The sequence below is a fragment of the Electrophorus electricus genome, chromosome 8 (genome assembly GCF_013358815.1).
Source record: "Electrophorus electricus isolate fEleEle1 chromosome 8, fEleEle1.pri, whole genome shotgun sequence".
Taxonomy (NCBI): Eukaryota; Metazoa; Chordata; class Actinopteri; order Gymnotiformes; family Gymnotidae; genus Electrophorus; species Electrophorus electricus.
Genome location: NC_049542.1, coordinates 9,923,772 through 9,949,080, shown reverse-complemented (window position 1 = coordinate 9,949,080; position 25,309 = coordinate 9,923,772). Strand labels below are relative to the sequence as shown.

Sequence of the window (25,309 nt, the reverse complement as noted above, 5' to 3'; positions counted from 1 at the left end):
AAACATGCCTATTTTTGATGACTTTAAACCACCACCAGAATCTTTGAGGCTCAGTTGTTGTGACCCAAAGCCCTCACTCCTTTTTGTAGATCATCTCTCTGTCTATTTTTAAGCAGTTACAAGATGGTATTTTTAGCCAATAACACCTGTTAAACAAGATATCATGGTATGTTTTATAATGATGAGTGGTCTAGCATGACAACAGTTGCATTTAAAACAGAGGAAGGTAACACAGGACTTTTTAAAATGGAAATAAATCTACTATTGGCTCTCTCCAGTTAGGGTGCCTGGTGTCAATTAATGTACATCATAAACAAAGGCAGAGGGGAATCAATCTTCACAGAAGTGATGACATGTACCAGTTATATATGAAGGATGACACTGACTGTGCCATCTTTCCTCTGCCAATTTGTAAAATCACTCTCATGCATATCCTCATACACAGATCTTCTCTCTTCCTCTGTCTCTCTCTCTCCCTCCACACAGACAGCCTTAAAATGTCACTGGCCACGCCACACAACACACTACTCTGAGGGCTGGCATGGCAGCAGCGTCATGCTTCAGAGCCATATTGATTACTCGCATCAATGACCTTGCACGCACACACACACACACACACACACACACACACACACACACACACACACACACACACACACACACACACACACACTTTATCATCTGTAATATTTCTAAAGTCAGTCTTTAACCGTGATAAACAAAAAAATGCTTTATCACAACCTATGAGTGTATTTCCACTTGAATCAATATTTTATGCATTGCTGTTGTGCATTTAAGAAATGAGCTGTTCCTGAATTCACATCAATGCACTCTCACATTCAATCAGTGCACTGTCACATTAAAACCTACTGTGAGTCTGTTGACTCTGTGATTACAGATCAATTACTGATCACAGTATAAATGAACATTATAGTCTCAGCAGGCTTTCATTCAAGTGCAGTTAAAATTATGAGCTTTTGTATGTCTGATTCAGGAGGATTTTCACAAGAGTGGAAAAATGAAGCCAGTAAAAAATGTCAAATGGAAAAAGTTAAATCTGCTCTGTAAAGGTAAACAATTATTATAACTGTCAGAATAGATTACATAATGCTAGTGTGAAAGAGCAGAGGTTAATGGAGGAGAGGAAAGAAGTGGAATTATTGGTGAAGGAAACTGAAGGGTGAAAATCCTTCCCTTTACTGATAGAATTTGGTTAGTCAATTCAACTGGGATACTTTTCTAACATCATGAATTAAAGATCCCTCTTCATGAATCTTGAAACAGGGTTTCCATGTTGACAACCTGGCTAAAGAAGTCTGATGTTTTTCACATGACCTACACATGCATGACAGAGGGAAGCAAAAGACAATGTTAGTGAAATTTCAGAATGTGGATGTTACAGGCTCTATAAGCACTCTGCTGTGTGCTCATAAGCCCAGTGCTGGTCACTACTGAATTATCTTTTCTGAGCAGCAGTGAGATCCATGAAACACTAAAGCCTGGCTTCCATTAGCATCTAATCTGCACACTATCTCAGCCGGTAGGAGCAAATATGCATGCTGAACAGCTTATGCTTATGCAAAGGTATCCCTTTTGATTCAGTCCACTTTCTGTCCATCCATGTCATCCCAACTATTCAATGTTTCTCTCTCTCTCTCTCTCTCTCTCTCTCTCTCTCTCTCTCTCTCTCTCATTACATATTCCAACTCATTTGTATCATTTTAAGGTATCTGTGATGCAAAGGCTAATATTGCAATAATGATTAAAAAACCTGTAACTATACACATCCAACTGTAAAAACCTAGTTATACCTTGTTTACATATAGGATTCATATATTGAGCTTTGACATAATGACATGCATCCCCATGTGCCATAAAGCTTAGTAATGGGGTTAGGAGGTCACCAGAGAGAGACATTTTATGGGAAATGACTGAAACTTAAGCCCATCAATGGGAACTTGTGAAAAAGAGGAAGTGTGGATGCAGAAGAAAAATCAATGGTCAGAAGATTGACATGGACAGTTGACTAGTTGTCTTTCAGGATTAAAAGAGAAAACCCCATGAACATTCATTCACCAACATATCCCCAAAAAAGGCACAATCATAAAGGCAAGGCTTAACCACAGGTTTGACCACTGTAATATCTACAATTATAAATAATAATTTCAAACTAATGTAAACTGAGCTCAAAGAAAGGGATCAGCACTACTTGGTTTAGTGCTTTTACAATTATGTCCTGTATTGAATTAGATGCATTTAAATGACTAAATTATGCAGTGCTGCAGTGCCCCAGGGGTCTGACTTTCACAACTCATACATACAAAAATGTCATGTTTAGGCTAAGGGGTTTATACTGGCCTTGACATTCAGTGATTGTTTAAACTGTAGTCTGACTGTGCAGTGCCACATTATATAACCACTGGTGCACACACTGGTGCTGCAAGACAGGAAATCAATCATGTTTAAATGATTTCTGAAGAGTCAAGAGCCAATACACAGGCAAAAAGCATATTTAATAGCATAATGCATTACCAGGAACTTAAGAACTAGCAGGAGATTAGCAGGGAAATATAAAATAAATCATTCAGCAGCATTTGTGAGCTTAAGACTTGGTTAATTTGTTCACTTAACCAAGAGTTGTGTCAAAAGACTATGGGATTCAGAAAAGATGAGGGATTCCTGTTTTCCCCCTTAAGTGTCAGATGTAGCATGTATGTGTGTCTACTAATGATGGCATGTTCCTGAGAGTTGGATTTTCTATGGCTCTTCACCAAAGCACTGTGGCAAAAACTCTAAGGAGATAATTAGTGAGAGCTAGTCCACAGGACTGGAGCTATATGGCAAAGCTCTAAGCCTTGTGTGAGGATAGAGATTATATACTCCAGAGCTGAACTTTTCCTGACTCTCCTAATCACCACTCCCTATCTGTCTTCACTCTTGCTCCCCCTTTCTTCCTCTCGCTCGCTCGCTTTCTTTCTCTCTCTCTCTCTCTCTCTCTCTCTCACACACGCACATGCACACACACACACACACACACACACACACACACACACACACACACACACACACACACAGACACACACACACACAGACACACACACACAGAGACACACAGACACACACACAGGCTTCTCATCAAGTAAAACAAGCCTGTCTCTTATTCTCCAGCAATAGCGCTAACCCATCAGTATAGTTAGCTTAGCCTCCATCCATATCTGTTATCCTTGTAGGAGCAGTCTTAGATAACACTGGCTCTGACTTTCACCCTTTAGCTTGAAATTAAGGAAACAGAAAAATATGCTACTTAAAACTAGCACAAGTGTGTGACGCAGAGTGGTTTCAGCAGCTAGATTCTGCAGTTTAACCAGACATAATGGATGGGGAAAAAGTCTTCCATTACCCACTGACCATAGATTCCCCTATGGGCATTGTGCAATGCAGCCACATATTTCAAAGCAAATAAATACATTTTTAAAAAGTACCAAAAGAGAATATGAGACCAAATAACATTTACTACAAATTCAATTAAGATTTTACATCCCAAATGTCAGCATTACACTTCAAACTGAAGCTACAGGAAATGCAACAGAACATGCTGAAAACACACACACACACACACACACACACACACACACACACACACACACACACACACACACACACACACACGTGTGTGTGTGTACATCCATCATATTTCGATAACAAAAGAATAAAAGAATATATAAACATTTTCATCTAACCATAAAGTTGTATCACAATATATGTTAGATCACTAAAAAAATTTGTTGGCATATGTATTGATTTTCCTTATTGTGCTTTGCCAGGCTTATTGCTGTCCTCTCTCACAGAACACAGGCTAGTCCTGAATAACTCTCAATGTTTTACAATTCAGTGTGTCTACACAATCCTTTATTTTTCAATTTTATTTTCACGTTTATCTTGTCCCCATGGCCTGTAGTGGGGGAGATCCCAGCCCAATCAAAGCTCTCAATAGCAAAAATAGAGATATCCATGTACATTTACCTGACACATTTATCCAAAGTGACTTACAATTACGACTGGGAACAACTTGAGCAATTGAGAGTTAAGGGCCTTGCTCAGGGGCCCAACAGTGGCAACTAGGCAGTGGTGGGGCTTAAACCAGCAACCTTCCTATTATACTGCCCAGTATAATGAGTAGCATAGAGTTAGTAAGGAAAGTATGCTGTACCTTTGTTTCTGCCTACAGATATATTAGAGTAGATGTCCAACAGTGAAGAGGACATGAATAGATGGAAGGCAATCGTGGAAGATAATTAGACAGACAGTGACAGAGAGACAGACAGAAACATTGTTCAGAGAAAGTATATAATGTAGGTAAACTAGGCATGCATTCTAGTGTGATTTATGCCCCCATGCAAATAAAATTTTGAAAAAACTATTCCCATATTGTCATGAACATCTGCAATTGGTTCAACATCAGTACATTTCTAAGCAAATTTCCTGCAAGTTATGTTTTCCCTACGTTTAAATGCTGACTATTTTAGTGTAATTCATACCTTTCTCAAAGTACACCCTGTACATACATCGGTACTCACTCACTAAGTATATATTTATATTTAAAAAATTAAACCTACATTTAAAAATATAAATGTACATTTACAAATACAAGATACTGTGAACAAACACCACTTCTATTATTATGAGTCCATGTCCTTTTCCAGGCCCAAAACTGAGCAAGGTAAGGACAATGCAGTAAGACATGCCATGGGGCATGCAGGCTCCTGCAATTTGCTTAGCGAATAAACATTAGGCTGGCTGCTTATGGGGTGCAGCACCAAGGTCTAACCTAATCAGGGCTCCTCTTAATAGAAAATCAGTTTGGCAATTAGCTTAATTTTTCTTCTTACCTATATGATGAAATATTTTTTCTTTCTCAACATCAACCTCACAGTATGAAAAATATATTCATTTAAAGGAATAAAACAACTGAAATCTACTTTGTGTTTGTTTTGGAGCTACTGTATTTTCAGCCAAACTGTATTTTTCTTCTTCTGGAAAGTATGATGTTCTGGCAAGCATGATGTATGCAAAAGAAGCAATGCCCACATGAGGAGCTGCTACAGTCTGTTTCAATACTTTTGAGCAACCTGCAACATGCATTTCTCAACATGCAACATGCATTAAGGCAAACTTATTATGTGAAGGAGAGATTTAATGACACAATCCACTGTGGTTTATAACTTTATGCAAAAGATCAAAACCACTTATAAAATGTTTCCTGCAATAGATAATATTGTGCTTTAGCAGAATTAATATTTTAAAGTTTATGCAATATAAATCACTGGCCTAGACCAAACCTATGTGTTTGAAAAGGCCACAAATTCCACACTTAATGATGAAATTGATTAATTAGTAATGTTTTTACTGGCTGCTACTTCTTAGGTAATCCTACAAAATTTGATATTTTAGGTTAAAATTATATTGTTCCCATTAAAATACATAAATCTGCATAATACTAATTTGAATTGCAACAAATTTGCAAGATCTGACTGTCACAGACTGCTCCTCTTTCCACTGGTCATGTGGTTCGGCCCGTCGCATTGTCTGTGTATTTAAACCAACACTGGTGTGTGCTATGTTGTCAGTCAGTGGATGTGGATCTGTAATGTGTTTTGTTGCCCATTAAGCGTTTTGTGTTTCACGATGTTGCATGTACTACATTTACACCGTTTATGTGAGTGCCCTTGTCTTCTGTGTTTCACAATAAACATCTATCACCTTCAATGGAGTCTGAAAATCCTGCTTCTTGTCCTGCAGCACTCGGGCCGTTACACTGATACTGATTTATCTGTTAGCATTTTTTTAAGTTGCGTAAAACTGGGCAAATTCATTTTAATGAAATTATACTGGCAGAAAAATAAAAAGAATTAGCTTCAGAAATTCTAAAGTGTAATGAATAAAGATGCCAAATTAGATATGTAAAGTACAACCTAAATTATAAACATGCTACCTTGTGCATAAGAGGCTAGTCTTTAAATGCATAGTAGTCCTCTTATCTGCTTCACATTTCTCTTACTGTGCCACACTTCATGTACATGAAGTGTGTCACAGTTTGAACCCTAAGGCGTGTACATTTTTCCAAGCTTAATCAATTTGCTATCACATATGGGAAAATGTAATTGTATGTGTTGTTTAAATTCTAGATGTTTGAAGATGTTTATACCTTTGATTACAAACCTTTGGTTAATTTGGTTAGTTTTGGTTAATTTAAAATAACTGTAAAATTACTCATCTGTAAAAGTGACTCAGATGGCCATGTGTTTTTATACAACTTATTCAAAACAAGTCTGTAGTGTCAAAACCTTTTTCAGTTGCTCAGACATGTATTATTTGAAGCTATATTGCAAATTTTGCATGTTGAGTTAGTGTCACTCTAGCATCTTATAGACTAAAAAAACTAATAACAAAACAAACTTTTTCATAATTACACAGGGTTACTGCCCAATTAATAATAACAATAAAACATACCTAACTTGCTATAAATTGTATCATTTAAGGAGGAAGGAGTAGAATAAGATCATAAAAAGTTACATATAGATACATTGCATGGTCACAACAAACAACACACTGGATGATAAGAGAAACTGTAGGAAGAGCATACCTTGTTGAGACTTCACCATGTGTGCAAAACCTTGTATGGGTCGGTGCAGGACACACAAGCAATTGAAAGAGAGAGAGGAAGCTTAGACACACCAATACCAGTACCTCTGAGGTATTGTGACTAGTCATGCTTTGCCCAAAGGCAAACCATGGTCAGCACACTGCAGTTCAAGCCTTTCAACATGCCATGAAAAGCTTATGGTATAGAAAAAGCAAATGTATTCCCTTGCTCTATAGTCAGTGTACAATATAAACTTTTCAAACTCTAGAAAATTATTTTAGCAGTAATAGAATATTATAATTTATTTTACACACTTTAGCTAAGTGGTTATTTACAGAAGTAATGCTATGTTTTGGTGTATGAAAACTTACCAGGATTCTGGTTGGCTGCTGTTCAGAAGATTGAAAAGGGGGTGGGGTGAGGTGGGGAGAAGACAGATTTGCAATATTAGGGACACACTGCATGAATTTGCATGAGGTTTATCATGCAAAATTTGTCAAACTTGTTACTGAGTTATTTGTCATGCAAGGGACAAAAGTTATCCCTCTGCATGCTGATTTAACAAAAACTCCCAAAGAAGAATTTAGCAACATGTGTCCCATCCTTTCAGGGATTCAGATATTTTCTGATACTTTCAAATTATCCTATTACACTGAGACCGTTACCATTGATGAACATGTCTAATGTCCGGAATACTGCAGCATAACTCACATACACAGTTTGAAGGCATAAATCCAAGCAGGTTTCTAAACCAGCTGTCCACAGCAGACCACATGGATTTATGGGGTTGTGAGTTTTGCAGATCTTTGGACATTTTCTGAACTAATGAGAATTATTTTCGCTATTGACTCACTCTGTGCAAGTTCATGTATATGAGTATGTGTGTGGGGTCTGCAGCTTCAGAGAGGATAGAAAAGGTGTCCCAGTGGCAGTACTGGATGTACCAGGTACTACATTTTTTAGGTTTTCCTTCTTCTTTTACCTTGATAAGTTGAATCTGTGAATGGGTCTCTGTGCATGGAAAGCCAAAAATCATCCAACCTGAATACTCACTGATTAGGCTGAATGCACACTGATTACCAGAGGAACATTGATGGTATGTTGTCAGTTTTAAAGATAAGGAACTCCTGATAAAACAAAATTTAAATCTTCCTGAAACATTTTTTAAAAATGTGCACACAGTGTGTGCACAGACACCTAGTGTGATAATTTCAAGATGTCTATTAATTTTGCACCTCCAATTTCTTCACATTCAAATACTTGCAGATGAGCTCTCAAGAGACAATTCAAAAGTAAACTTGCATATTAAAAATAGTTTCCAAAATGACTTAACTGTAGGTGGATATATTTTAGGCCAAATTCATAAACCTTACCGCCAGATTTAACATGACATTGATAGTAAATTGCATCACGGCAACATTTCTTCATTCACAAATGTCTATGTGTATTTTATGGTTTGAGTGATACTGCATTTGTGCTCATTATCATATGATGTTAATGATTCATAATATTAGACCACTCTGCAAAAACTACCACCTGAACAAGCAAATCAGCTGTTCTATCACAAAAATTTGTCATTTGTGATTATTAATGTGAACCGTCAAGCCAGATTTCAGCAAAAAATCGGAATTGAACAATTTACATTTATATTTTATGGCTGACACTTTTATACAAAGAGACTTACAATTAGGACTGAGAACAATTTTTTGAGGAACTGAGGGTTAAGGGGCTTGCTCAGGGGCCCAACATTGGCAACTTGGTAGCAGTGGGGCTTGAACTGACAACCTTCTGATTACTAAAACAATAAAACTTATAAGGTGAATGTAGCCTTTGAAGAGTGCATTGCAGGCTATTAAGTTGACACCTTAAATATCCTAAGGTATGGTTCTATAACCTACTTCATGGTTTAGTTCCATGCTTGTACATGTCCAACAGCTGATTATTCATACCCGTGTATCAGTTAGGTTTCAGCCATTCATATGAATGGCCACCACTAATTGTAACAAGGAAATAGGTGCAAGAGATTAAACAGGTGCAAGAGCCCCAAAACATGGAGTTACTCACACTTTTACTTACTAGATTGTTGTGACTGCTATTTACATAAATAAATCCAATTACCATTGGATGGAATTCACATCAGGGGTGCCATGCTCATTCAAATTGATGCCATATGGCTCACCAGATTTTTGATATCTTTATTTTTTATATTTATATTTATTTTATTACTATTACTGTTTTAATATGAAGTTATAGACATTTTATATTATGAGTCAAATGTGATTAAATTATGTCATATCATAAAAGGTAACACTTGCATTAGAGAGATATAGGCATATAGGCTTTGTAGTATAGTTGGCTATGGCTAGTACTTGTTGTTTGTAAATAAAATAAATGTACAGTATTTACCGTAATATTAAAGCGAGAATTTAATGAGGTAGAAGTAAAAAAAAAAAAAAGGAGTGGATAGACAGAAGAACAGATCCTCCTCCCCTCCCACACCACAATGTAATCCTTTAATCCTCTATTCTGTTTTTTTTTTTTATGGGGGGGGTGTTTTTTTTTAGCTTTTGGACTCAAATTCAAACATAGTTTCTGAAAACAGCTGTCGAGAGTTGATAGACACTAGCTTTTTAAATGACCTACTTTTATAAGAAGATTACTGTATCTGACATCGTTCCATGTATACTTATTAATAATCAGTTAAGTCCTCGTCCACTATATTAATGTGGTATTTAACCATTTTTATGAGTGCCTTTTTTGCCTTTTAACTTTTATGTGTGCTTTTTTGGCCTTTCGGTATTTAGTGCAAAAACAAGCCATAAAATTTAAAAGCTAGGTTCTTAAGGTGAATAAAAAAGCCTTATAGGCCTCATATGGTCTGTCAAAAAGTGAAATCTTTTCGACTAACTGTGCTTATAGAACAGACTGACAAAAATTCTGATTTCAGTTAAGTACACTAGCTTCGTTTCTACATCTTTGAGCATCCCGTATGAAAAGGAAATATGTGTAAGATGTGAGCTCAGTGATCTTCAGCAGCTTTCCGCAGATTCACATGGGCTGAGCAGACTGAACATGTTTTATGACCAAATGATTGTTTTAATCTGGCTGCAGTTTAAAGATGCATTACAGATCACAATGAAGCCCCAGTTGTTCAAGGACTTTTAGTCAGCCTTTTAATGAGGCTAAATGTGTGTGTGTGAGAGAGAGAAAGTGAGTGAGTCTCTCTCTCTCTCTCTCTCTCTCTCTCTCTCTCTCTCTCTCTCTCTCTCTCTCTCTCTCTCTCTCTCTCTCTCTCTCTCTCTCTCTCTCTCTCTCTCTCTCTCTCTCTCTCTCACAGTAAGTGAGACTGTATGGGGCAATCCTGTGCCATCTGTATACTCTAAGAGTCTCCTGCGGTCAGGGCCACCCATCTCATCCCTCTTCGGGTCAGACAGACTGAAAATATCACTCATTAACAACCTGACATATGAAACAGCAACTGTGCTGCCTTCATTAATTTTTGAGCTATCTGAGACACACCAAGATGATTTGCTGTACTGCTGTGCCAATATTAGCAATACCCAAATACTTAAAATTAGCAAAAGCATGCAATATTGTAAAAGAAGCCTGTCAGTTGCTGTCCTGTCAAATGCTGCATGATTATTTGTCCCTCACTTCCAGCAGTAAACTACCCATTCACCCTCCCTTTTTTTTCTCTAATTACCAGACATTTCCACTTCTCTGCAGTTTAACAGGCAATCAGGCATGTCCATTCATGTGTGTGACTGGTGTCTGATGAGCCACAGGAAAGCTATGATGGCTCAGCATGTATCTTGTAGGACAGGCCAGACAAGAAAGGCAGAGCAGAAGGAGCTAACCCTACTGTTCTGAGATCAGTGACCTTACATTTCTCATATTAGACTGCTTTCTCAGCCAGTGATGATTGCTTCTACAATGAGGGCACTATAGAAAATGATAAGGACTAAAAAGATCGGAAGATACTGTCGGATCTCAAGTCTGACAGTACCTCTTAAACACATCAACACTATATTTTATATTTTTGGCTCAATAACCTTTTTTCACACCAATAACTTTCTCTTGTGTGGCATTAGTTGTATATATTGATGACAAATGTCTATACACCAAACAACTGTAACATATTAAATACAAAAAAGTCTGATCTTGTTTAACTCAAAATAACTGCTTGTGACATGACAACATTATGTTGGAATAAGAAATCTTTACATGAAGTTAGATATTACATTAATCCTTAATAGTTCAGGGTCCATTCAGCATCACTGAGTCAGACAAGCAGCTGCATGTGAGTCAGTACTGAAAATAATTCTTGGGAGGTCTCATCACTCTTAAACCCGTCCAGCTGAAATAAAAGAGTCGATCTGTCTCAGAAACAAAGAGATAAGATGGAAAAAGTAATATAGAGGCCTTGATAAACCAAACATGGTCATGTACCTTCCATGGTGTGTTACATGTGCAGGATCTAGATATTTGATGGGAGAAAATATGATATCACTGGTAACAATGACCATTATCATTTCACCTGAACAAAGAAAAATGTACTCCAATCAAGATGGATAAGCATCCCAAAACATGTAAAAGCAAAATAGCTTTTAAAAAAGAATATAATGGATCATAATGTAGGACTGCTGTAATGAATGAAAGAGATCAACACTTTGTGGACTTTGATGGACACAGATATGCAAAAAGAGATACTAACCATTCTTGGTAAATCACTGGGTTTATGACTCCAGACAGCCCATCATCTCATGTTGCTTGTACAGTATATAACCATATATAACCCATTGCATAGGCTTTAGATTCACAGGTAAATTAGGAATCTAGATTCATTTCCTTAGTATACTGTCAGGAGGACAGATGTTTGCTTGTAATATTTTATTAACATTTGATAATGTCATCAAAGTTCAGATTCTATACAGAATATTAAAGAGGGCAAGATTAATAAGATAATTTCTAAACCTATTATGAGCATTTTAATAGAGATATTTATCAGCGGGATTATTTTCTTACCTTCATTACAGTAACGACCTACATATCCAGTTTTGGAGCAGTCGCAGTAAGGCTCCTCATCTACCAACATACAACTTCCTCCATTTTCACAGGGGTTCTCTGTGCACAAGCCCTCCATCTCGAGCTGGACCTTTTGGCTCCCCAGATGTGTGGGCACCTTATTCCCATATCCCAGGTCAGTAATAATCCCCTTGAAAGGTGGCATCTCCTTAACTGCTGGGAGCGTTAGGGCCGACGTTCGGATGTCTTGAGGGACGCCACCTAGGTAAAGGTCACTGATGATCTTCATGAATTGTCTCTGTGGTCGCACTTCATCCATTTTGAACTGCCCATCTAGTTTGAGCACTGTTCGTAGGTTGTGTCTGCTGATGGTAGCAGAGTGCCAGCGGCTGTCGTTGACCATCTTTTCTGAGGTTATTGTAGTTTCTGCGCAGTCCACACTAAACTGAAGCTTCAGTTTCCCTTCTGAGATAGTCATGAGCAGGAAGTCACAGTAGCCTCCATCATCAAAATAGAGTATCAGGCCATCAGATATAGCTGTTTTGAATTGAAACGTGAGGTCGCTTTTTGTGCTGGCATCCCAGCGTATGTATCGGGCCCATTGGCCTTCTGAGCCTGTGAACTCTAGGCCTATGCCCATGCCCAAGAGCGTACAGAGCAGGAAAAACACATTATGTGGTTGGCAGAGGGGAGACATGATAAAAACAATTCTCAGCACACTGTTACTCAGGTAAAGAATACAATCCAGTTTACCTTGGTTCAACAGTCAGATTCTCTAATTGATTTCCCTGAAAATGACAAGATTATTGTTGAACAGTCAGCATATCCTCTTCATGCAAATGGTGTAGGCAAAAAAAAGGCAAGGCCACTGAGATAGAAGTAAAAAACAACCCACATTCTGGCTGTGAATTCCAAATGACAGGAACGCGTTGAGAAAAGAAACTTAGTCAGCTTGTGCTGTCAATGTTAGAGATGCTTATCTGATGACATTTCTTTGAACCAACTTCCAGATTTATAATGAAGGTCCTCCATGCTGGATTTGACTTTGTAATATTGCCACATGCTAAAGTACAGCATTTGTTGTTTTTATAATGAACCTGTCAGGAACAAATAATAAAGATTGATTAATATATTCTTAATGGATAAGTAATGATCTTAGCATATGACCTCAATGACCTTGATATAGCCTGACATATCCAGAATGTTATGTTGGCGTGTTCTGAGCTGCTTAATGACATCTTCTTTGATATCAGTATGTGTATTCTGAACATGTATTGAAATTTCTAATATCGCTTAATAGCAATTTTTTTTCGCATTGCAAGACATGGTCTTTTTATTCTCTCATTCTGCTCACCCTTTGATGACTCAAGTTTAGCAGCAGTTTAATTCTGTGTTAAAAGGAATTGTCCTCAATGTCATTCACTCTAAGACAATTCACTTAAACATTAGATCGCTCTTTTACAGAAGTACCTCATTTCTCTACAAGATTTTCAGTTATGAGGATTCAAAGACATTCCTCTCTAATGGATATCAAACACTGAAGACAGAAATTGTGACTCTTATATTCTATTATATTATTTATAATCTGATTATAAATAATAGAATATAGGAGTGACAATTTCTGTCTTCAGTGTTTGATTAAACTGTTAACATTGTGTTCTTTTTAAACATCATTTGATACGTTATATCTTTATTTATCTCTCTATCATATTTCAGTAGCTTCTGTTGTTTCACTCTTAGCATATATGCTCTCCATTCTTAGCATATATGTTAACAGTTTAATAGTTTACATTAACACATTATAGCTGACTGATTTTTAGATCCATTAAAAGTCCATTGTAGACAGATCAAGTGCTGGTTTTTCTGGTCCAATTTCCACAGGGGTTCAATTAATTTAAAATAATTTAAAAGTAGCATTATATCATTGAAACATCCTGCAAAGAAAAGCACTCTCTTGAGTGTCTTATTTGTGAATTAAGACATAAGGGCAGTTATATTCTGTATTTCCCTTGCCACAATACCTAAATATTTACAGCACACAGAGGCTGATCAGGTGAATCCCTCTGAGAACCTGTACGTGTGTATAATTTCATCCCTTTCTGCCCTTGCTGTTGCTTTGGCTTGGTGTTCCAGTAGACAATACCCTCCCCAATTGTAGAAGTTCTACAGCAGTGGAACACAATAGCTGCTTTAACCACCTGCCCTGAATAGTTAATCTCTCCCTGGCAGGGAGCTATTGAGCTCAGATAACTGATACCAGCAATGATGCATAGTGTCTCCTTTAACATCACTAGGCCTTCTTCATATGACAGTGGTAAGCCAGTACTCCATTTTGAAAAATGTAAATAGCAAGAGCAGAATACGCAAATTATTTGGAAGACATAGTGTACACCTTGATGGGACAGCTGTCATCTGAGAGTGGATTCAGTTAAATGTTGTGTGGCAGCTCTCTGCTGCTAAGAGTATGTCTGAAACCTGACACGCATACACAGCACATCACAACCACTGTCCTACTATCCCCCTACCATCACCAGGTGGATTTATTAGAAACATAACACTAGGCTATCTAGTTTCAAATGATATGCATCAAATGAAGAGAACAGAGATAACATTTCCAAACTTGTTTAAATTAGGGCAAGATAAAATGCTGGTTACAAGGCATCTGAAAAGAAGAATTAAAGCGTATGTTACCACTGTGCCCTAAACAGCTGCACAAATATCCAAGTATTGACATTTTAGAAAAAATACATTAATCACATTAATTTGAGAAATTTTCATTAAAGTTCATTATCCTGGTTCAGTATTATTTAGATGTTTTAATGTACAATATTATTTAGTTCAGAGTTCAACATGTCACTGAACTGCGGATTGTCCACAGACTATAATTTTATATGCTTTCATAAATGGTGACTTATTGCAAGAATCGTTTATCCCACGATTTCATTACGCCTTTGATAACTCGTGCGCCCTCCTGCTGCGATCGCTTTCCGACAGATTGTTCTCATTTTAGACGGTGGTTCAGTTTAACATCAGAAAACGCAAATTGCGCAATGGCACATATTTGCACAGAACATAATAAATCGTAAAGCCCAGTTTTCGCAGTGAAGAAAAAAAAGTCCGCGATTACGTTGTGGATTTTACCTGAAAGGACCTCTACGGATTAGTACAAGTGACATTGGGAATTTAACAAACCCAAGTGGCCATACAAATTATCTGTATTTTTTCATAAATCCTGATTAGCCATATGTGACTATTCGCTTTTGCAAGGGCATGAAAGGAAGTGTTTTATAATATTGGCCTGAGGTTGATAAATATTGGGATATTCGAGGTGAATGCAACTAGGTTACTCGAAATATGACGGTTTCAACTGCAGCGGCAGCATCACGAGAATTGCTACTCAATCAGACCAGAACAGAACTGAAACATTTTGCCCCCTCTACTCAGTTGATATCAGACTAAATAATCCCCCACATTTTCTCCTGAGAATCGTAAACAGAATTTAAAAAAAAAAAAAAAAAAAAATTATATTTATATATATATATATATATATATATATATATATATATATATATATATATATATATATATATATGTGTGTGCGTGTGTGTGTGTGTGTGTGTGTGTGTGTAGGCAATACTTCATTACAAATGTAGATTAATGTTCCATATATTACGGTAAAACAAAACAAAATACTTTTAATTCACGTAGGAAATTTAGGAATACGTCATTCGACGTAACGTGCTCAAACTCGGACAATAAACGCTAATGCAACAAACTCAAACAGCGAATGTTTTTATACTAACAGATTAGCTAGAAGATAAAACATTATTAGTTTATAGTCTCACATTATAATCTGTCCACCAAAGGCTACTGAGTGGCTCTAGGAAAACCTTTCAAAACTAGGTTTAATTTATTTACCTTTAATTGGGGAGAGCACACTTCTTCTGTTTAGATTCCCAAATGTTATGATGAAATATATTAATTCCTTGTTTAATGGAAGCTGCAAGTGATGGAGTGATAAGAAGGTTAATTACAATGCAGCGGGACAGGAAACGTTCTTAGCCCAAGCATCCCAAATCCCAGTTCGATGCGAGCTACAAGCAGACCCACTCACGAGCGCTACTGGTCCGCCCACTGCATAATCTAAAACACGCCATTTAAAGGCGTAGGAAGGGCAAACAAAAGTTCGCCCTAACAATAAACCAAATTTGTGTGATTGTTGAAAGGATATTACGTTTTTTTCTTCACTACATTCAGCCTCATTTCGTTTCTGCATTTCCTAATGGTAGTATACATCTTTAGATAATTTTTACGTTTCTTTTTAAGTATAAGTATTTGACTACTGTTTATCTGTCTATAACGGACTTTAGTGAGAGAAATGATTTGCTGTGTGTGAGAGTAGGCTTGTGTGAGCTGTCCATGGTGCTTGCACAAATCTAATCATTTACTTTTCCAGGCAGTTTAATAATTTCAAAAAGTGAAAATAATTCCAAAGTTAAAGTCATAATCTATGTGAAACCAATGGCCACCCAGCTAAACATAGGGACTCTGTTCATTCATACAATCATTCATTCATTCATTCATTCATTCATTATTACAGACACCATATGGTTGCTGAAGCGTAGATTAAAGACGATCAACTTTAATGATTATGAGTTTTTCCTTGCAGGGAAATTAAGTGGAAATTAAGTGGATCAGTAGTGAGTCAGTTGTCTGGGAAGTGGAAGCAACTGCATGGATGTGACATGTACATACACACATAAATAAATTGCGAGTTGGCTGATAGACATATACCTATAGACCTCCATAATGCTTCACAAATTATTTGCCTATTTACTACCATTATTACATAATATTGGAAGTGGTAGTATAAGATTGTGTGTGTGTGTGTGTGTGTGTGTGTGTGTGTGTGTGTGTGTGTGTGTGTGTGTGTGTGTGTGTGTGTGTGTGTGTGTGTGCATGCCTGCGTGCGTGCTTGCGTGCGTGTGTGTGTGTGCAGGAACTCATTTGCCAGACACAGTTTTGCTAGGACTGGAGAGAGGCTGGTTGCTGGAACTGGAGAGACCAGAGAGGCAGTGGTTATGTACATGAGGTCAGCAGCTGCTTCACCAGGCACAAAGCAGAGGCAGTAACCAGGATCACCACTGCAGATAGCTGGTAGCTATGGCCTGTTACTGGAGGTAACTCAGAAACCAAACTCAGAAACCAAAATAGCATTTTTAGAATGAAATGCATTTGCCACCAAAGCAGATATTTTTGGCACTCTGGAGTGTATATCACAGAAATCTGTCTAGGTATTTATTAGTTTCCTAGCTAATCCTTTCAAAAGTAGCCAAAACTAATCATTGCATATTTAAGTGACAAAGAGTGATATCCAGAGTAATTATATTGGAGCCATCATAAATGCAGACAGCATAGTCAAAGAATCATAGAGAAGCATGTAATTCTAGAAAATATTCCTTGCAGACCCCTCTAAGCATGAGACATTATCCTTTTCTTCCCAAAGCATGGAGTATCTCCATGATTATTAGAGTGAACATCTATCGGCAACGAGAGATCCAAAATAAGCCCCTGTCAATAAGTTCACATCTTTGACATATGAAAAGCCTTGGAGGAGGTCCCTTCCCAGGGTAGAGGATTTGTGTAGCAATGTGATGCAGTTCTTTCACCCACTTACACCAGAAAGTTTTTTTTTTTTTCATGGTAACAGCCCTCACTGATAGAAGATAACAATATTTCTATGGAAACTGTGGAACAAAGACCTAGGATTTATGGAACTTCCTTGATTAACACAGATGTTTTTTGGTTTTTTTGGTTGCATATAGAACACAATGTCCACTGTCAATATTACTTGGCAAGATTTGGTGTGACTTGGCATGCTATTTAATAATGAAGACCTCTCTAATGTAGGTCCAAATGCATATACTTCTCTTCACATAGCGTGCCTCTGCTCCTGCCAGCTCTGACTGTGTGATATCTAAATGCTGCGGACTACTGCCAGATGGCCACCGTATTTTTCCGTGTGTGTTTGTGTGTCTGCCTATGTGTGAATTGACATATCATATAGACACCTATACACACATTCTAGTGTACACAAACTGCCACCTGTTTGAAATAATCTATCACTCCCTCTCTTTTGTCTTTTCTCTCTCTCTCTCTCTCTCTCTCTCTCTCTCTCTCTCTCTCTCTCTCTCTCTGTCTCTGTGTCTAGTTTACAGGTGCTCAGTAGTAATAATTCATGGGGAGCAGGTGCTATTCTCTACTCTCTACCCTACCAGGTATCACACAATGAGACAAAGAGTCCTGCTGGTACAGCTATAGTACTGCTGTTTAACTGCTCAGCTGACCTGGCACTCAACTCTCTGTTGGCATCAAGGAAATGTCCACTTTCGCTGCTTTATATCTGAAGCTAATTATTATACTTACCAGCATCATTCTGCAACCAAGTCTGATAGTACTATATAGAGAAGTAAATACAGTTGTCGCTTGGTGTTAATAAATGCATTGTGATATACATTTAGCACAAAAAGACTGCTGTCACAATTGGTGAAATAGCATGATAAGTTATTGCTGCAGTCAATGAAAAAGTAAATAAACATGAAACTAAAACAGTATAAGTAGTCCTGGATAATGACTAGATGATGACAAGGAAAACTAGAAGTGGAGGGCTACATCATTTGTACTTCTCCACCCTGCAGAGGTTATGGCCCAAGCTAATGAAACATATCTTACTCTGATATTGCAAAGACTCTGACTACATCTGTTACATTAGACCTTTGGCTAAACATTTGTTACTAGAATTATGCATTAGAAGTCCTAGGCTATAATTGTCAGTATGTCCCCGTAAACTGGAGGACAAAATGTACAGAATGGACAGTCTTGTAGGACTAACAGAAGATGATGACTTGTTTTCAAGGTACTCTTTTGACTTAATTAAAAGTTTAATTAAACACCTCTATGAATCCTCTTTATGTTAGCTTCTTTTCCATAAAAATAACTAAATAAATAACATAAAATGCTTATAAAGTGCTCTATTGGGGGGTAAAAAATCTCAATTTCTCTGTGTATGTAGCGCAATACTGCAGCGGTCTTTAAAATCTCTTTAAAATAAAGAGGCACATCAGGGGAGGGAGATGAGGAATTTCATCATACAGTAGAAATGCCGCATCATGCCTTCTAATTCATATTGCACTGCTTTACCAACACATGTCTTTGTATATCAATGCCTTATGCAGCTACACAGGAGGCTTGGCTCAATATACATATTATTTAAGTGAGAAATTATTTGTCAAAGTGCTATTGCGAGAGAGATAGGTTCTCAGGAGAGCTGATAATATTTGTTCTTAGGTTTGGAAATAGAGCCATCTAATAGACAGATCAATCAAAGCAGGCTGTCAGTGGGTCAGACCAAGCTTTTCTTAACCATGTCTCTAATTTGGTGAATTACAAATACAGATGCTTGAAGTGACACCAAAGGTGATTAAATGCACAGACATTCCTATAAAAAGCAATGTTTAAACAAGAAATACTTAAAGGAAGCAAGCCTGAGGGGTGGGTTGGGTTAATTTCTGCTTTGCTTTCTGCTTCATTTAAAATACAGCAATGGGAGTCACAGCTAAATGTTCCAGCATGTAATTACTACTGTCCTGTTCTGGCTGTTTTTAATGTGAAATATTTTATGTTCTTATTAGTGTTTATAACCTTACCTATTTTTTTCTTAACCATATATATATGTATTCTAATAGTTATTTTCATGATTATAGCCTTACCTATTTCACATGTTTTTCTTTCACTGAAACACTGAAAATTCTACAATCACACACTTCAAATCCTCAAACTTCAAATTCTCTTTCTGAACAAATAGAGGGAGGTGCAAGCAGCTAGCCGCATTCAAACAACAACAAATGCATACATGCCATTTAGTTCTGCTTGATCACCTTCCAGACCACTCATCTCTCCCTTTCAGTCTCTCTCTCTCACTCTCGCTCTCTTTCTACCTTTCCCTATCTATCTATCTATCTATCTATCTATCTATCTATCTATCTATCTATCTATCTATCTATCTATCTATCTATCTATCTATCTATCTATCTATCTATCTATCTATCTATCTATCTCAATTAAAGATGGAAGAGGTCTTTCTCTCTGCTCTTCCATCTTTAATTGACTACGCAACTAATCCCTGTTGAATTGGTCACACAGAGATAGCACGCAATTGAAGCATTCCCCCATGAGCTCTGCAGCTCAGAGGGCAATTTGGGAAAGGAAGTGGTGTTATAATGTGATCATTCACAAGGCATTTTAGGTCTTTGGCAAGGCAATCAAATTATTTTAAGGGTCAAGCTTTCCATACACTAAATTAATTAGTTCAGAGTGTTGTAAATTTATGAATAAGCTCTGGTTAGTGGCACTGTTTTCACCAGCAGTTGTATTCACATTTTTTTTTCACAATTGAACACTATACTCTTTGAGATAGATAGATAGATAGATAGATAGATAGATAGATAGATAGATAGATAGATAGATAGATAGATAGATAGATAGATAGATAGATAGATAGATAGATAGACAGACAGACAGACCATGGCAGGTGTGCTGTATGTGTGATGCAACACTTGGAGTTAGTGCTATTTAAGTTTTACTCCAACCCAGATGAACAGAGAGCTTTGGGACTGGTAGAGAGAAGCCTGTGAAGCACGTGGAGGAGACGCGAGTCAGACTCTACTCAGTTTTGCAGTAATCTTGCCGATTTATTCACTACGGCTTGCTCTTGGAATCTTGTAGACAGTTCATACATGAACGGAAACATGAAACATCCAGAGCTCATGAATGCATTAATAGAGAAGTTAAATAATGACAAAAGAGGAGCTGGGTCCAGAAATGTCCGTCATTTATAGTATAAACCAAAATATTCTTCTGCTTGACCTACATGCAAACACATTTTACATATACGCATAGACAGTCAGATAGTACTGACTGTATACTGGTGAAATGAAATGGTGGTTCATGGTGTTACTTGGTTAGGGCTTAGTTCTTTTTTATGTCAGATTACTGGGATACATGCCTTTTATCATTGTCTTCTTACAATGTAGTAATTTCACAATTTCTATTATAAATCTTTTCACTTGTTGAAAATTTATATTGGGCAGAATTCACCTAGAGAACATCTAAACCAATATTTGGCGTTATATAATTGTTTTAAAAAGAAGAAAAAAAAAGATTTTTTGTCATGACTGAGATGAAAGAAAACTAGATGCTGAAATGTAATATTGGCAGAAAACATTCAGACTGGCATTTGCACTTTGCTGCTTACATTCATCTTACATTCTGCTTACATAAATCTGTTGTGAAACAAATAATCTTAGTTTGAACAAACCACAAGAAAAAGTTTATTCAACCACAAGAAAAAAACAGGATCACCTGATTACAGCAAAGATGTCTGAATACTTCAATTTAACTTGCATTCAGTTCTGTTCAGTCAAATTCCATTTTTATTTCTGTAGCTCTTTTAACAAAGACATTTCCACAAAACACCTTTACAGAAATATATGTCCAGTCACCTAATAAGCAAACTGAAACTGGCAAGAAAAAATTCTCTTTGAGGGTATAATCTAAGAAATATTTAATTCTAAGACTGCTATCTCATTTCATTACCTATCATAAAGCAGTGATTCAACATTGGCCTTGCTTTATTGCCCAAAACTTAGCTTCTTCAATTATTGGTGAGAAATCATTGACAAATAATGTTTCATATTTAGAGACCTGGGGCTAAGCTGGGGTCAGTAATGTTGTTTTCCAAGTAGACATTGAAGTACCTTCATTGAGAGCAAATTGCCATATTACAAATGCTGCTACTGGTTACAAATGCTTTTAAAGTAAGACTTGTTAATATTTAAAGGACCATATCCTACATTTTTCTTTTATTTTATATTTTTCCTTGATGTACAATTATAAAATTTGTGTGGCTTTATGTTATAAAAACAGTCAGAGTTAATTTTTAAAAAGATCATTTTCCAACCTTCCTTAAAAAGGCTGTTTCTGATACTGTACCTTTTCAAATGGATATCTGATACACAAGCTCTCTTCTGATTGGCTTTTATTACACTTCATTCAAAAAGCACTCTGCTGAAACATGCCTTGGACTTCAAAGAAAAAGTGATTACAAATTGGGCTGTTTTTGCAGTATAGATTCCATATATGAAGTGTATGGATGATGTGTTTGGAAACTTTAACAATATTTACGTATTCACATTTTTAAATTTTATTTCAATAAAACAATAAATCAGATGTTCATGATAGGTGCCCTTTAAAGTAAACAATATTCTTTCTTACAAGTATGTATGCAAAGTAAAATAAAAGCATCCTTTTCCAAGAATGTGAGTTTTAATGAATTGGATATTTAGTGTGAAATTATAATATGAAGAATGTCTTCCAGTCTTCCACTGTGATTGTGATTTGCTGGAACATGTGGTGCATTAAACCACTGAAGGTTCCAGGTTGTTGTAATATGCCTAGAATAATCTGAGAAGAACCACTTGCATTTTGAATGACCTCAGTGTATGAAAGCTGCTTCATGAATAAACTTGCCTCACCTTGCATTACACAAGTTACACATTACCCCAACCCCCAAAAAGGTACAAATTTACTTCATTACAAACATAACTAATTTAAGGTTTCACAATGTCAAATACTTAACCAGTTACTAAATTATGACTGTAACATTATTTACATTCTGAAATGAAAATGTAGCCTTACAACTGTAGTATACTCTGAGCTTCACTATTGTTGTGTCATAAAAGCCTGTGAGGTCAAAGAAGGAGTGGATATTAATGCATTGATCTCCAATATAAACATTTTTGCAGGCTCACAGCATTACATTTTGCTTCTGGGTGTGGTCTTTGTGATTTCTGCTTTTCTTCAATATTGTAATGTTTAAAAAGCATGTTTTTCTGCCTTGGTTTGTAGTAGCTTCATAATGCATTATCTCCTGATGTCATTTTGGTAGTTTCTTTGGTATATTGGTATGTGATCTCATTCTTGTCTCTAGAGGTTGTAATTCAACATTGTGTTGTGTTGTAGTCCCAGCAGTTATTCCTCAGCCCATGAAATATGGTCCAAATTGAATCCTTTGGTGTGATTGACTAAATGCTTCTTATTGTGTTCTGTCCCAGCTCTGGTAGTGTCATGGTGTAAAAAAAATCACCAGGAAGTTGCTACAGTTTACTTTCATTTTAAATGCTGAACTGGGCCCCAAAAAAAAAAGATGTTCAGTGTAGTGCCTATTTCCTGCAAGAAGCAGGGTGGATCCCATGATTTTACATTCTTTTTAAATTTACGATCTCATTCGGGAGGACCCTTTATCTGAGTTCCTGCAATTTAAATTATTATTGTAACTTAAAAACATTCAGTCACTTTTAAATAATTATTTATATTTATTATCTTTCTCCTCTCTTCTATACAGTACTACACATTATTACTATCATGTTGTTATTTTCTGAGACTAAAACTAAAGCTGCCAAGAATGTCAAATTAGATTAATAGTTCTGTCAACCAAGCATATGTCTTTCTCTTCTGCCATATATCTAATAACACATTCTCTTTTCTCGACATTTCCCTGTTTTTGCAGAAAGAGCTCTATTCTGGCATCTGACCTTTTGCAGACTTTCTTCATTATCCGTTATGCTCATAGCTGTGGCTCGGAGAAAGGAGGTTATCATAGCAGAGAGAAAAACCAATACAGGAAATATGGACAAAAAGAGACAGCTAAGAAACTGAACCCATTAGTCTCCCTGGGGAACAGACCTTCCTTGTGAATCTACATCTTTAGAAGTCTGAAGAAAACTCTCCCATCAAGCTCTACAATCCCCCTACCACCATTCTCACTATGTTCTACAGAGGAACAATGATTAAAATCATGGGCAGCTGCATCACTGACTGGTTTAGGAATTGCTCCATCTCAGTCCAGAAGACTATTGAGCACAAGAAAATAGCGAGCTAAGAAGATCACTGGGGTCTCCCCTCTATCATGGACATTTACAACACACACTGTTTCTGCAAAGCTACCAGCATTGTGGATGATCCCACAGACCCATCACATTTAAAGTATCAAAGTATTCAGGCCCTTATAGCCAGACTGCAACAATTTCTTCGTCCATGGCATCAGACTCTTCAACTCCCAGAGACTGACAACCATTTAAAACATATTGTATTCCATTTAACAATACTGTATTCTTAAATGAGTGTACTGGCTCTTATCTCAGTGACCACTGTTTGCTATAAAAGATCAAATATCACAATATGGTACATCATTTACACACCCACTTGGTGATGTGCACTGTTTGATGTTATCTATTTTTCACATTTATTTACACTTATATTCTTTTTTGTTGCATCCTGATCCTGCAGGAATGGTATTTCATTTATGACAATAAAAAGCCTCTGGAGGTTTGAAAATATATGGAAAGAAAAACATGATTGTTAAAAATTCCATGCAATGTTATGCATATAGGCTCTTGAAGACCAGTGTTCATGACTGACAGACTGGACTCTTATGGTCAAGTGAAATTTATTTATATAGTGTTTTTTTCTTATTTTTAGTACAAGCAGCCACTTCATTGTAGATGTTGGAACCACAGTTATTCTAGTAGGTGTAGTTTGGGTGGGCAGTTTCTGAGTGGCACTGGCACATCCACTGGTGAAACCAGATCATTTTTGAGATACTTTGTTGCCATTAAACATGACTAAACCAATGTTGGCATCATCTCTGCAGTAGCATACATGTATACAAAAAGATGTAGGTTAGATTTGCAAAGATGAATATAACTTGTCTGAATGCATGAACTGGCAGGATGACAGTGTCAACATCTCAGTTTACCAAAAGAATCTACAAGCGGGACCTCCAGGCTCTTATATGCAGAAGGCTAAAAGAAAGCTTGAGTAAATAAGTCATTCTTAAGCCTAGATATAAAAATTGGGAGTCTCAAATTGATGCTGGAAGGCTGTTCCATAACTGAGGGGCTTTATAGGAGAAGTCCCCACCTGTAGTCTTATTTAATTTTAGGGACTAAGAGAAACCTTGGATTTTGAGAGCGGAGTAGGTGAGATGGGTTATAGTATACATATGTAGTAGGAGAATATATAGTATGAGTTCACTATGGGGCCAGACCATTTTTTTTCACAGAGCTTAAGAGATATATTATGAAAACCTGAGGAACAGAGACAGTCTCAATAGAGTGGAACCTAGCTGGCATTTTCTTGCAGCTCGTAGACAGTCTGTTTAGGTTTTTTTTGCTGCCTGGTGTTAACTCTGGTTAGTACTTTCCCATTAACTTACACTCTTCATTATAAAGCAGCACCCTCCCAAGAGGGGTTTCTGAGCACCATTTAGACATCCAGCAGTTAAGCACCAATAACCTTGCTGTAGGTTTCGGCACCACACTAATATGGACTTGGAGGATCCAGAGCATATTGGAGCATCTGACATCATCCCCGCTAACTTACACACCTCTTTAATGGTATTCTTGGTCATTTCCAAGTGCCTTAACCCCACATAATTAGTGCAAATGTGTATAGCAATCTTAGAAAATTTATGTTTAGCCAGCATCTTGAGATTTGGCCTGATGTCAGATGCTCTAGCTCCCA

At 37.0% G+C, this 25,309-nt stretch overlaps 1 protein-coding gene across 8 annotated transcripts in view; it reads right to left on the bottom strand.

The window, feature by feature from the left end:
* Positions 1-15,724, bottom strand: part of nrxn3b (neurexin 3b) — a 161,109-nt gene extending 145,385 nt beyond the window's left edge. For 7 of the 8 annotated variants that reach the window (XM_035529387.1, XM_035529392.1, XM_035529391.1 and 4 more), the window contains exons 1-4: positions 15,587-15,724; positions 11,669-12,765; positions 7,015-7,032; positions 6,644-6,673 (exon numbers count right to left, since the gene is read on the bottom strand). In XM_035529387.1, coding sequence (XP_035385280.1) covers positions 6,644-6,673; positions 7,015-7,032; positions 11,669-12,365 — 745 coding nt within the window. In that variant the 5' untranslated portion in view covers positions 12,366-12,765; positions 15,587-15,724. The remainder of the gene's footprint in view (positions 1-6,643; positions 6,674-7,014; positions 7,033-11,668; positions 12,766-15,586) is intronic. The other variant, XM_035529388.1, reaches the window with a different exon arrangement.
* Between the last annotated feature and the right edge of the window lie 9,585 nt (positions 15,725-25,309).